At 38.7% G+C, this 14,129-nt stretch overlaps 1 protein-coding gene across 1 annotated transcript in view; it reads left to right on the forward strand.

Moving 5' to 3' along the window:
• agmo (alkylglycerol monooxygenase) overlaps window positions 1-13,925 on the forward strand; it is a 49,164-nt gene extending 35,239 nt beyond the window's left edge. The window contains exon 13 of the mRNA XM_085472168.1: window positions 13,296-13,925. Coding sequence (XP_085328294.1) covers window positions 13,296-13,379 — 84 coding nt within the window. The 3' untranslated portion in view covers window positions 13,380-13,925. The remainder of the gene's footprint in view (window positions 1-13,295) is intronic.
• The last annotated feature ends 204 nt before the right edge of the window (window positions 13,926-14,129 follow it).

The raw sequence follows: 14,129 nt of genomic DNA on the forward strand, positions 1-14,129 counted from the left end.
CTTAGTTGATATGCAAGTTGTAACTGGTTCACATTGCCCATTTGATCCACTAAACAATTTAGTTAAATTTTATCCACTGATTTTGTGATATCATCACTATCTTGAGTTGTTGTGCAACAATAATGGCGGCACCGTTGAATTAACAGCCACCTGTCTAGCTGCCATTTCCCTGTCTCAAAATGAGGTATTCGTCTAGATTACTTACAAAGGTGTTGTCCCTTTCACGAGTTAAACAATCTTTGATGGCGTGTCTACATGCACTGGTCCCAGAGGCCATGTTTACCCATTTTTAAGTTTGTAGTTTGGCCAAGTCTTGGAAATAACATTAATTAGCCACAGTGAAGTTGTTTTTTCAGCTGCAGATATTGGCGGTTACCAGTTAAAACAAAGAATGAAATCTGATGTATTAATCGAGTGCCCGGATCAGCAAAATGCGATGGCCTTATTGCTAAAAGAAAAAAAAAAGTAGCACTAAAACATGATGGTAAAATGGATGTTTAAAAGCAGCGCTGTCGACAGAGAAAAATTTAAATTTGGCTAAAATCTTACCTTGAGTTCTCTTTTCACGTGTGTGTGCGCGTGTGTGTGTGAGCTTTTCATCACACGGCATGATGTTGTTCATCCGCAGTCTGATTTTGCTCATTCATCAGGAAATTGTAGCTGTTTGTACTACTATGTTTCTTTTGGCTCAGCAGCCGAGGTTCAAAGATCATGGAAACAGCAGTTGACAAAACAAACTAACCTCAGGTTAGTAGCTGTTCTGGAGCTTCCAGTCATATCGCATGACCTTTTTATTTAGGTTTTTTTAAATACCCCATACCCCATGGAACTTATACCTTTGATATTCACATTCTCAATGTGGTGACCTTCCGAATAATTTCCAAAAACTATTTCATATAATTTTTCAAAGTACCATAATTACATGTGGTGGAAATCCTTTATTCATTTGACTTGATATAGTGTTTGGCTGCACGTGTAATTCCCTCCATCAAAGCATAGTTCAGCTTGAAAACGAGAACCAGTTTTTGTCCAAAATACATTATATGCAACATTGAAACTGTCTAAACACAAAGTCCAACCAACAACACCTAATTAGTCTGTTATTAGGGTGTAGAATAAAGACTGGGTATACAGTGAATCATTGCATGAGCATGTTTTTCTAAGGCTACTTACTAATTGCTTTCTCTGGTGGTAGTATGTTTTCTATCTCTGTGCATGTTGAAACTAGTTTTATTTAGCATCAGTCTGATTATATACTTGGAGCCTAATTCCAGCTTGTTAACTATGGAAAATACTGAAAAAAATGTCTTAAGATGACAGTGGTATGATTTTCACAGTACAGCACTTAGAAATCCTTACTTTATGAAATCATTGAGGAAAAATATGTGAAGCTCTGGTATTAAATGCGCATATGCCTCATGTATCGTGTTTCTTCGGTTTGTGTGTGTCTAGCCTGTTTGCCTGTAATTGTGTGTGTTGTGTGGTCTGTGTTGTGTGTGTGAAATGTGTGAGCTGGGTGCTAAGTCCAGCCTCGCAGCCCTGTGATCTATGAGTCCAGATGCGTCGCCCAATTGACCATAAAATTGGCGTGCCTTTCTGGCTCTGGCAGCTCAACTGTAAGGCGGCTGACCTCTCATTACTTGCCCTCCCTTGCAGCTTTTTTTTTTTTTTTTTTGTCCTCCCGCTTTCTGCCTCCGCTCACCGCTTGCCGTCTCAGCTAGTGTGAATGAGAGCAACACTTCTGGAACCAATTAACGTCGTCTGCTGCTAACTAGCGCTGGCTGATGAGATTTGCACGTGAGATTTGCAATCGCTGCTTTTATGTCCTCTGACTGCACATCTGTGGCGCTCAGGTGTTCAAATGACAACCCGAGGCTCTCCAACCTTTTCTTTTTCTCACCATAAAATGAAATAAAACTGAATGAATAATAATTCATCTAAAATGAAGCGCGTAACCAATCACCTCGAGAGCAACGAAATGGGGTGATTTATGCTGCACATGCTGCACGGCTGTGTCACTTTGACAGGGCTGTAAGTTTTATGCAGCCGTTTCCTTAAGCAAATCATTAGGCCTCATTTCAAGTCATAGTACATCAGTTTGAGCTGAATGAATGTCTTGCTTGCAGGTGGGGCTCATTGAAAATCCTCACAATTTACTTGAAATGGTTCCTGACATGTTTGTGCCCTTTGTTCAGAAATACAGCAAAGGGGAATATGGTTGAACCACCCCCAGACTTTAAGGTACTCAAGTGATATATGGATCTGACGCGTGAGGCGAACGGCGGGCTCTTTGTTACAGAGGGAGGGCTTGTTTTGAAGTCGAGCCAATCAATTAACAGTCACTCGAAATGTAAAAGGGGTAAATTCCCATTTAATTGTCTTCAGACTCACTGTACATTTGAGAGAGGGGGAGGGGGAAGTACAACAAAAAAAACTAGGTCGGTTTGTGGTCCTTCAAAACCAGTGGTGTGATATACTGCACCCTTAAAACTCACAGTGGTATTTATAGTGGCTCTGGAGATTTCCCTTGTAAAGCTGCAGGCTTGACCTGTAAACCAGGGCTGCCTCTTGCTCCCAGCCGCCCACTCGCCCGCCCAAACCCACGTCTGTGCGGCTCACATGACGGCCTCACTGCTTCAGAGGAGACTAAGCTGGTAACCAGGGCTGATGGAAGCTTTAGCTCTCTGTGCATGTAATATTTATTTGTATTTGTGTGTGCTGTTAGCTTTAATTTGCTTTAATTTATGTCATTTAAATAAAATTTTAATTACATATACATACCACAAAATATTGCAGCTTATAAATATAATCTGTGTCTTTCTGGTGCACAAACTATAGAAGAATAGAAGTTTTAAATTACAGTCAATATTTAAGCACTTTATTGTGCGCAACATACTGAGTTTAAGAAATCATTTATACATTAATGTCAGCTTGGATAGCTTATCAGATTTGCATGCATGATAGACAATTTTAAAACATCTAAATAAACAAAGCCTGTTGTGCTGTGGCTGCACAGTTTAATCATTTAGGTTTGAAATGAGTGACATTTATTTAAGAAGGCTATGAATAACTGTACACTGGTCACAGCGCACTTCTGGGTTTTCTGGTCACACCAACACAACCTTTGCTAACCAGCACTACAAACCAGATTTTTCTTCCGATTATTTCCCATTCTCCACACTGAAACATAAGCTAAAGAGTCTCTGTTTTGATGCAGTGGGCAAGTTTGGGCGTGCATGGGGGTGTGCGAGTTGAAGAGGTCAAAATGAGACTTTCTCAGGGTGAAATAAAAATAGCCGCAGTGCAGGGGTGCACAAGGAGACGGGTCAAGTTAAAATGTTATTTTTCTTTTTTAAGCTTTTGTTCGGGCGGACCTCCTTACACCTCGTAAAGGCAGCTAACCGTGGCAATTGGAGAATATGTAATTTATGCTTAAAAATTGATTTAAATAAACATTTATTTAAATCAGTAATTAGATTCTAAATAACTAAACATTTAATCGATTTAACCACAACGTTGTGCAGTTGAGGATGTCATCACCTAAAAGCTATATTTTTGCCTATGTTTGACCTCAAACATTTTGTTTTATTCTTTTACCCTTTGCGTCACCTATATTTCTGTGTTTGCAGTGTGGCTGGGTGGGTGGGGCATTTGCACTGTGATGTAACACATGGTTTTATGCTGTGTGGGCCTCTGGTTTTGCCTGAAGGCACAAGAAAACAGGCCACAGAGCAGATCGTAGACACTCTGTATCCCAGAGTAATTATGCAACTATTCTCTCAAAGACCACTAACAGCAATTCAAGAGGAGAGCTCATAAAAATTCACCTGCCAGGCTCAAACCAGTTTTTTGGTTTTAGTAAGAAATAAAAAAACAACAACTTTGTTTACAATTCGTTTCCCCCCCCCCCCCCCCCCCCTTCCATTATTCTTGATAGCTGCAGATGGATGTAAAATTTTAAAAAGGCATCCAACTAAAATAATTTTAAAAAGCCAGAGATGCTTTTATTATGGTCTGCTTTTCTTTTCATTTACAGTGACTGAATGGTTTCCTTGTAATAAAAGAATTTAAGTAGTTTATTAGCTCATGCGGGTTTGACTCTTGAAGGAAAAATAAATCTGTGTAATGCCTTTGATTCCAAAACGTATACATGTAAAAAATGTTTTAAACCCTTTAGGATTTTCACTCTCCGTTCTCCTGCTGATACCACTTACCAATCTCTCAGATCCCTTTTCTGTCAGACTAAACGGGAAGATGAGGTGCTCCACAGCTAAATGAAGAGGTCACAACAATATTATTAAGTTCATGTCAAACACAAAGGCTTCGCCTCAATACACATTCGCTTTATCTTCAACAAATCACCATACTTGTCTTTAAAAATTACAGCTCACACCCCGGCTTTCCCACCATCCCAGCCATGAGTGAGCAGATAAGGCAGTCGGCGGTGAGAGGTCGCTGTGTTGTTTCCACTGGACAAAACTCAGGTGCGAGGGGTTAGCGGTCTCTTCTTTTGAAGCAGGAATGTGTGGTGGCAAGAGGCAGTGCTGAGGTTAACAGGCTTGTTTGGGCCTGTGGAAACTCTGCGAGCATGACATCATCTGAGAGCTCGCAGGAATGGAAAAGGAAAGGAAATCTCCTCCCAGAGAGAAAATGGAGGGATTTGAAAGAGAAATGCTGGGTAGGACTGTTCCATTGGAGTAAACAGCGGGGTGGTCGAGCATACACAGTGTGAAATATTATCACTCAATGTGCAGGGGATCGTGCCCGTCAAAGACTAACCACTTGGTTTATGTTGTCAAACCACTTGCCAGGTAAAGTTATGGAAATCTAACAGAAAGTGGACCTTTGGGAGATTTCTAGGAATATTTAGTTTGGCTTTTGCGGTATCAGGTTTTCTGGTCTACAGTGGCTTTCTTTTAAATTTGTATTCCTATTTGTGCTTTAATTCATGGGTCATTCAGTTTGTGATATAGCTTCCGAGCCAGCGTGTGAACCTGACTGAACCTGACAAAAGCTCTTCTGGTGTGTGCATGTGGTTTCTCTCTATTCTAAAAGGCACCGAAAGCTGATTTCAGAGAACTTGAATGCCGGTTTCCAAAGAAGTCTGCTCGCAAATTCAAAACATTACAAATTATAAAAGGTTTAAAGTTCAGAATAAATTAAAGTTTTATACTGTAAAATGTTTCGATAGTGCTGAATGAAGGCTTAGCATATTAATTTAGCTATCTTTATCGCAGTGCAAGCTTTCATCACTCAGGACTCAGTTTATTAATCTCTCTTTCGAGGCTACGTTCATTGGATTACTGGCTAACAATCACACGTCTGATTTTGTAGTAAAATTCTTTGTGGTGTATTTTTTTCCTTAGTAGTTCAAGCTACAGCTTTTTGCCTGAAGTGAGCTGGAAAATGTCTCCTTCTGCCAGGATTTGTGAGCAGTGGGGGGGTTTCAAGTTTGGAAAGTCTTCAAATCTGAGGCTGTAAAAGTTTGAGTGGCTGCTATCAGAGAAGTGACCACAATAAGCACATTCTCTGCTGTCCGGTCACAAAACAAACTGCATGAACTGAGGCTCAATTAATATTTTCTACCCTGACAATTAAAAAGGTGTTTTAAAAAACAAAAAGGTCTGTTTGCCAACAGCATTTTTCTTCTTGGAACTTCATGTGGAACTTTCAGACTTTGTTTGAGTCCTTATCTACCACTTAAAGCCAAAATCTCCAATCCACATTTTAACACCTGCCACATGTTTCTCATGCTGGGGTCCAAACATTCAAGCATGCACCTGCACTTTTACAATCATATAATTGACATGGACCTGGTTTTGGCCACTCAAAATGTGACACATTGCACTACACAGGCAATGCTGACTGTGTGCAGCAGCTTGTTGATAATGTGGTTCATAGTAACAAAAACCAACCAAAATCTTGTTCCTTTCAATGAGCCATACTTTAATGATGAAGATGATAATAAATATAATAATAATAATAATAATACAGTATATTTTTTGTGACTGTCTTTCAACATTTCTTTGGATACTAGCTGCTCTCTAACTCCAGTCAGCTCCTTGTACTCGATCATTTTCAAGGGATTTTTTTTTTATTTTTCATTCAAGCATAAAAAGGCACCTAACTCAAACAAATTTCCAATTTTATCTTAAGGCTGTTGCTACATCACATTTGCCAAAGATAACAGTTGGGCAGTCGTAAAATAGCATTTTTTCAACAGCGTGATGATTCCCAAAGAGCTATTTAGATGAAAACTTGGCGTGTCATGTGATGTGCAGCGTGTCCTTTAAGAACATGAGGAAATTGGGCAAATGGAGGAGAAAGACAGTGACGTGTCTTAAAAAATGTACAGCACATAAACGGTATCAGAAAGTTATGTCCTTAAGAAATTCAGCAGTTGCTGTGTACAGAAAAGACCTAATACAGGACCTGAAGTCTGTCTACTGCTTTGCCAAGGTCTCAGCAGTAGCCATAACAAGGCCACTTATCATTCTTAGATAGTTTTTGTTGGACAAATCCTTCTCTGTAAAGACGAAGGTCTTGAAGCTCTGAGACAGTGACTTACTTGCAAAGGTGACCAAACTCACTAATACTTTCCTAAAATGATGGACTTCTTCCTCTGCAGAAGCTAAAGCTTCATTTTTGCTTATGAAAACCAAATTATCATCTTTGCACGGACGTGTCTTACTGGCTCGTGGTAGATTTGTGTCCTTCTTTCATATTGCTGCCAAATTCCTTAATGTTATCTGTGCTGCTGATTTACGTGTTCTTTTGAAGAGGTCTGATTTTTGTTTCAGATTGCCATAGTTAAATAAACTTAAACTGGGCTGTAGATATTTGTAGAGAAGTTTTGCTGCTGTACCAGTGGTTTGGCTCAGGCCTGTAGAGATGCACTTGGCACCAAACTCCACAGTAGGAATGTACAACAGAGACTGTTTTAATTTTTATAAATGTCAGTGGGTGGATTATAGAAATCAGGGTAAAGATACACGTCTTAGAGGCCCTTGGAGGCTCATTCATGTGTACTTCTTCTTAGAGGAATGTATTGAGCTAATCCACAGTGGACCCAAACATCTTCTCTCGGCTTCATAAAAATACAAACGGGGGCTTCATTTTGCAAGAGCATAACCTCCTGTCTGCTCCATACACTGTTTTTGCTTTCATTTCCTTTTCTGGAGTTTTGCCAAATAGCTCGCCTTCTGCTTTCCTGCTGGCTAGTGTGCTCTTTAGCAATTAACCAGCCAATCTGGCCACCCAGGGAACCACGGTTAATACTGAGGTGATGACTTCTTCTCTTATTGAGGCTGAAGCGGTGCCAGGCTGCTGGACTCTGAAGTGTGCTGAAGAGATATGAAAGCTGGTGTCCTCTGGGTTTTCTCGTATGGTCTCAATGAGGCATAGTGGTCTGGATGAGTTGTAGCTGACCTTACATGTGACCTTCGAAGAGACACATGGTAGATGACTGCAGCGCTCCAGATGTGTAAAGTAAAACTTCTAAACAACTGTATCACTCTAAACTAGCATATCATCAGGCCACTTTGTGTTTTGCTACACTTCGCCATGCAGCCACTACTGTTTCACATGTGTTTTGTCTGGCTGTGTTGTGTGTGCGTGGGAGCGTAACGGCGATATTTCTCATGGCAGCGCTACAGAGTAGGCACTACACTCATTCTCTGGTGGGACGTTAAACTGCTCGGCGTATCCTTCCTGAGTCTGCTCAAACAACCAGCACAGAGACTGTATATCTGCTCATAATGAACAGACAGGAAGTCGTGTGTGTGTGTGTGTGTGTCTCTCTCTCTCTCCCTCTCTCTCTCTGTACACATGTTTTGTGTATATGTGCAGGTGTACTTGTGTGGGACTGTGCACAAAAAGCTACCTATGCTCATGTGTCCATACTTCTGTAGATGAAAATGGTGATTAGTTAACTTCCAAGTGTAAATTTCAAACTTCAACTATTATTTACCGCAAGTATGTACAGAGTAAACGCACTACTACAACTGTAAAATTATGTTAAAGCTGTAATGGAAAGTGTGTAAATATTAATAGAAAAAAAGATTTGGTGTTAAAAGAAATGGATAATTAAAACAAAAATCAGATAACACAGAGATGACAAAATGCAAAAACACTGGAACTAAGTGGATGATCTTAAACAAGAGGATATGAAAGAGTAACCTGGGGGGGGGATTATAAAGACGTCAATGTTTGGCATTTTAATTAGTTTTATTACTCATATATTTGGTAAAGGTACTTATGAACTGTATACAAAACCTGTGGGCTAATTGAACCCATGTGAGAGCAACTTTGAACGTTTTTCCTAGTCCCAGAATAGTCCCACCAGAATTTTTAATGGTTAAAGGTCACTGTTAATTTGCATCATTCCACACCATGTGAGCAAGTGACTATTTCCCCTTGATAAAAGTTTATATAAGACAGGCTAAAATCTATAATATTGTGCATGTGTATAATATGTGCACTCTGGTGACAGTGGCAGAGAAAAGGACATTAAAGAAACTGATGGACATTATGGACAATGCCAGGCATCCTCTGCACACGGCCATTAACAACCAGAAGAGTCTGTTCAGTGACAGGTTGCTTCTCCCAAAGACAAGAACTAACAGACTTAAAAACTCCTTTGTCCCACACGCCATCAGACTGTTTAACTCCTCCCTGGAGGGGAGAGGGAGGGGAAACAGGAGGACAAAGGAGGGGGGAACAACTAAGCTGTAGTGCCTCTTCACCTCACTGTGCAATACCTTTTGTGCATATATATATAATATTCTGTAACTCTGTAACTTCTGTCGGTGCTGTGCTTTTTTGGAAATCGAATTTCCCAGAGGAACCCACCCGAGGGATTAATAAAGTTCTATCTAATCTAATGTGTATATTTTATATACATGTATTTAAAAATAAAATGCAGTACATAAATTTGCACAATTTATAAAATCTTTCTTGCCAAAACCCCCGAAACTTAATTTCTCCCATGTTTTTGTTTGAAGTAAAGAATGCAGAAATTCGTGTAACAATATTCAGACTCTTCAAGATGCTTTTTCTGATCTTAGTGGGTGTTCGTGTCAATCTGAAACTCATGTTAATAATTTTTAACACTACATGAACCTCCAGTAATTAACACCTCACCAGTGAACTAATCAGACACCTGTGTCTGCATTTCTGTTTATTAACAAATGCTATCAAATGTGGCGTAGTTGCGTTAGAGCGCTGGTACGTGGCAAGCAGCACAGAGTTGCTATATAAACTTAAAATTAACCAAATTGTTATAACAAATCAAACAGAATGCAAACTGTAATTTCATTTCTCTCAAGTCTTTAGAAATGTGGCGTTTGGATTATTAACAAGAATTTTATATAGTTTATTTTCACCAGTTCAGCAATGTCCTGATGTAGCACGCTACACCCACACAGGCAGTTTCAAACAAAAAAAGCTCCGAATAATTTTCCGATGCAGTTCAGTCCAGGTCTGGTGGACTGTAGGCAGCCATATGGAGAGGGAGCTCTGGAAACATCCCATTACAGGTCATATATCACACGTCTGACAGCAGCCATTCTGCCTTGTTTTCATTTCAATCACGAGTGCAGCTGCAGTGGAGAACAGCAAGACTCCGCCATGTTAACCCACTGAAGGCTGGAAGGTTGTTACTGTTATTGTTAGAGGACACTAAGGCGCACCCTGGGGTGTCTAATGTCTCCTTCATGCTTAATATCCATCAGTGGCACCCAAAATGACCCAGCTCAATATGGTGTTGGATGAGTGTGGTTCTCAAGGCCAATACATGTGTGGGAACTGGTCACATTGAAGCGACATTTCACTGAGAGTAAAGCACTAAAATGTTATCCAGGCAGAGATAATTGTTTACTTACAGTAAAGTTGGTTAATCGTGATTAAATGTAGCTTGAAACAGACACACAATAGGTGTTGCAAGTCTTTAGATGTCAACTAATCTATATGTTTATGCAGACTTGAAATTTATACAAAGAGCCGCCATGCTTCATTTCATCCCTATTTTAGTTTTGTAGTTTTTGAATTTTTAAGCTATTGCCAAAAACAAGTTCTAGCTTAGCCAAGTGAAGAAAACAGTTTTTCAATGAATGCAGTTACATTTCAGGGAGATGCATTTTTATTATTTATCTGATCTCATTGATAATTTAGGTAAACAAAAACATGACATGACAAATGTCTATTTTTGTAACACGGTGCAGTTTATACAAATCAGAAACTACAGCTGAGCATCCTTATTAAGAATATTTAAACATTACCACTATACTACATAACATATTCGACTACGATAGAGTATTACTAGACTATTTTTTGGTATCTAATAAACTGGCATCTTGAAGTAACTGAGCTGCTTTTGAGCAAAACATGTGGTGTGCATCAATTTCTTAGTGGAGCTTGGAGCGTGACTACTTTCTAACCAGACTGGTATTGAAATGGAATAAGCAAAGGTAAACAAAGAAACAAGAAAAAACCTACAGAACCACATGTTAGTGGCTCCTTGAAGCACTACCCTTAACTAAGTGCTTTCTGCCCCAAACTGAGTGAGTGTGAGTCGATCTGCTGAGATGTCTACTTTGGGAGTCAGTGGTGTCTGGCCGTAGTGCTTATTTGTAGATGATCAAACCTGCTTCCTTCCACTATGTAATCTGTCCCACATGGATTTCCTACAGACTCTATATACATGTAGCATAGTGGCTCAAACGGAGAGATGGGAACAGGGAAAAATTGGTGCCCTCAACATGCGGCTTTGATAGAAACCTCTGTCAGGTTTCGGTCCTTAGTTTGAGTGAAATGTGATTTGCGAGGTTCTGCCAATTCTGCATACTGCTCTCGATCTCAATCCATCTTAGACAAACACAATGCAGCTTTACGGATTTGTAATCTTCCATCTGTTTTTCCTTCTGGGAGTTGTTGAAACTATTGAGATACCTCTACCCAATATTTTGCAGAGGCAGATCGCTGATTTAAAATTTGAGTTTCTACATGATTCTCAAGCCTTATCAAAAACACACTGAACCTAACTGAAAACATCTCACTTAGTGATAGTTTGTCTATAGCATGTTTTTGTCTTTTACTTAATAAATGTAGCAGTAAATTTATTTTTATTTTATTTTTTGCTGAAGTGTTGTTATCAGAAAGTGTTTTCTTACAACTTACCAAAATGTGTGTTGTGTTCCTGTTTTGCTAATCTTACCAGACAGCTGATCAGTGTTTGTATATCCGAGGTGAACTACGCTGATCAAAATGCTCGCATTAAAAATAAGTATCTGCAGTTTCAAGGAGGTTTTCCTCTGACTTACATTCAGATATTTTTATCAGTTACTCAACTTTATGAAGATAGATATTATAATTAACAGTAACACTTCATTATTATTATTTTTTTGAGTCAGTGACCAATTATTTCTCTTAATTACGTTTTAATGAACTAAATAGAACTAATATTACCAGTGCATTATAAAAAGTTAGTCTTAGGTTCTTAAAAAAATTATAATACCCTTCTTTACAAATGTTCTCCAGAGTAAATCATTCAATTCAAAGTTGTTTGTATGAATGTAGGTATGTTTTTATTTCAGTAGTACTACTCATAAATGTATCAGCAGCATTTTAATGTTAGATGGCAAAACTACAGGTATTTTTTATCTACTTTATATACTGTTAGATGGTTTAATCTGTTTGTGTCAAAACACGTTTTGTAGAAAACCCTTGGTGGTGTAGCTGCCAATTAAATGTAGTGTGGAAAAAGTTTGATACCTTCCCTTCAAATCTATTTTCTTTTATACTGCTTCCCATAGGCACTTATATATATATACACACACACATACACTTGTGATTTTTTTTTTTTTTAAAGTGTATATAAGTACTGGTGTTCAGTGTTACAATCAACGTCATTTGAAAAATGAATGAGACTTTGGTTTGATTCTATCATCACATTCCGAGTTCCTTCTTTGCTTTTGTTTCATCCAGTGGTTCATACAGCAGGGAGGCTGTTCTCAGAGCAGGTAGCGAGAGGTGGAAAAGCAGAGAGAGGTCTGTGCTGTACGTCCTCTCTCTGTCTCTGAGGAGAACAGCTGTCGTGTCCAGGAAGAAATTGGGCTTTTTTTTCCCTATTGGCCTTTTTTGCCTATGATGGACAACGGTCTGATTTTGGCTTGAGTTGTAATGTAGGATGCAGTTTATGAGCCAGAACCCAGTGAGGAGTGGAGGCAAGGGCTGTTTTGGGCAAAGCCCCCCTTCGTTCTCTCTGAATAGCAAGGTTCCCTATGGCTGTGACCCTTGTGACCCTGTTGTGAGAGCATCGGGGGAGAAGCCCTGCTTCTTAACCTCTAAGCCTACTTTCTGCATCATCCTGAGACTGGCTGCATCTGAGGTGTCTGTTTTCTTTCAGTTGCAGCATTGCTTTCACAGTTTAACATCATGTTGTAATAGAAATGTTTTTTTTTTATCTATTTTTTTAACTCTTGTGACAGCACAACATTTTATAGGCTACACTTAAGCTTTGTAAATTAAAGAGCATGTATACATACAAAAGTGAGCAAATATACAGCTTATAGTACTTTCAGTGCTCAAATAGTTCTAAGTGGAGGAGACCTTTTTTGTAGCTCATAAACCAAATGAAGAAAACATTTACATAACATACAACGTATTCTCTGTATATTGTCAAGCACCTATAAAATTGTATTACCACTATGTTACAAATAAATTAGTTTTCATTCCAAGACCATCATGCCCTATAACTTGTATACATAAACTCAATCCATCCACTAGCGATAACCACATCTTGATCCCAGTCACGTAAAATGTTGCTGTTCTTTGAGGCACAAGAGTTCTGTTGGGCACAATTGTTAATCAAATTTGAATGCGAAAGTTATCAAATGTAAACATTTTCTTAGTCTTTTGCAAGCTTTGCAGTCTTGTGGCCTGAAAGTGCGACCATATCAATAGTTCACAATTTAAAAAAATTGATCAATGACATAATCTCCCTAAATCATTTGTTACGTCCATTTATGTAAATAGAAAGTCAGACTGTGAGCTCAGGAAGTTTTACAGAGTTGTTTTCTAGTCAAAGTTTGAACAGATTTCACTGTGATTTTGATAGCACAGCGCTGCAGTTGCAAGTTTTTAGATTTTTAGTTTGTTTTTTAATTTTATCTCCCAGTAATGTTGGTGGTAATGGTAATCTTAACACAAGTATTAACAAACTGCGGTAGTTGTCATTTTGAATGAAATGGATCAACTCGAGTCTTCTGATCCTAACCACCTCTGTCAAACTTGTCCAGGCCTTTGTCTCCCTCTCTCTGCTGTACTGGGCTCTGCACAGCATCGTCTCTCAGCTGCTCGGCATCAAGAAGAAGGCTAACTGATCCAGCTGAAGATGGCACAAAGTGATGGATGGAAAACCTTTGGCATTGTCATTGCTGAAATAATTTCCATATTATCATGATTTTAATCATTTTAAACACTGTGCATCACTTTATGTAGTACTGATATCTATATGTTCAAGATAAAACTATTTTTTGCTTGATTAATTTTTACAAAATTTTATAAGTAACTTCAAGGTTCATCTTAAAGGTTTTTGTCATGTAAAACTGTCACAACCCAAGGCAAGGTGCTCACCATATGTTTTTGTTCTCCAAAACAACTCGTTCTGTTTAATGAAGTCATATTTTTTGCGTTTGCTTAAAATGTGTTCAAGTGGTGCTGCAGTAACTAACTCGCTTAATTTCAAAATAGTCACGTTTATTTTGTTGTTTCACATCAGTTACTATGCAACTATATATACTTTTTTAAAACAAATGTTCTCATTGATGAATGTTAATCTTGCATCTGAGTTTCAGTTTTTTGCACAACATTGCACAGTGTTTTTTTTCTTTGCTCAATTAAATAAAGCATTGTAATTTTTTGCCTTATGTAAGACTCCTTTAATGTCTTAAAGATTCTAGAGGGTGTGCAGCTTGTCAGATTCAACTTAGTTTTGAAACATCAGATTAGTCATGTGAATTATTCTTCCCAACCTCCAGATCTTGTGTGGGAGTGACAAACAGTCCACAGCAGATGGTGCTGTCATCACTCATAGTTGGTTTCTTTTCAATCAAACATCTTGTTCTCAAGAG

The sequence above is a fragment of the Copadichromis virginalis genome, linkage group LG11, assembly GCF_057382275.1.
Source record: "Copadichromis virginalis isolate Kocher_CV1m ecotype Utaka linkage group LG11, C_Virginalis_male_GT1.1, whole genome shotgun sequence".
Taxonomy (NCBI): Eukaryota; Metazoa; Chordata; class Actinopteri; order Cichliformes; family Cichlidae; genus Copadichromis; species Copadichromis virginalis.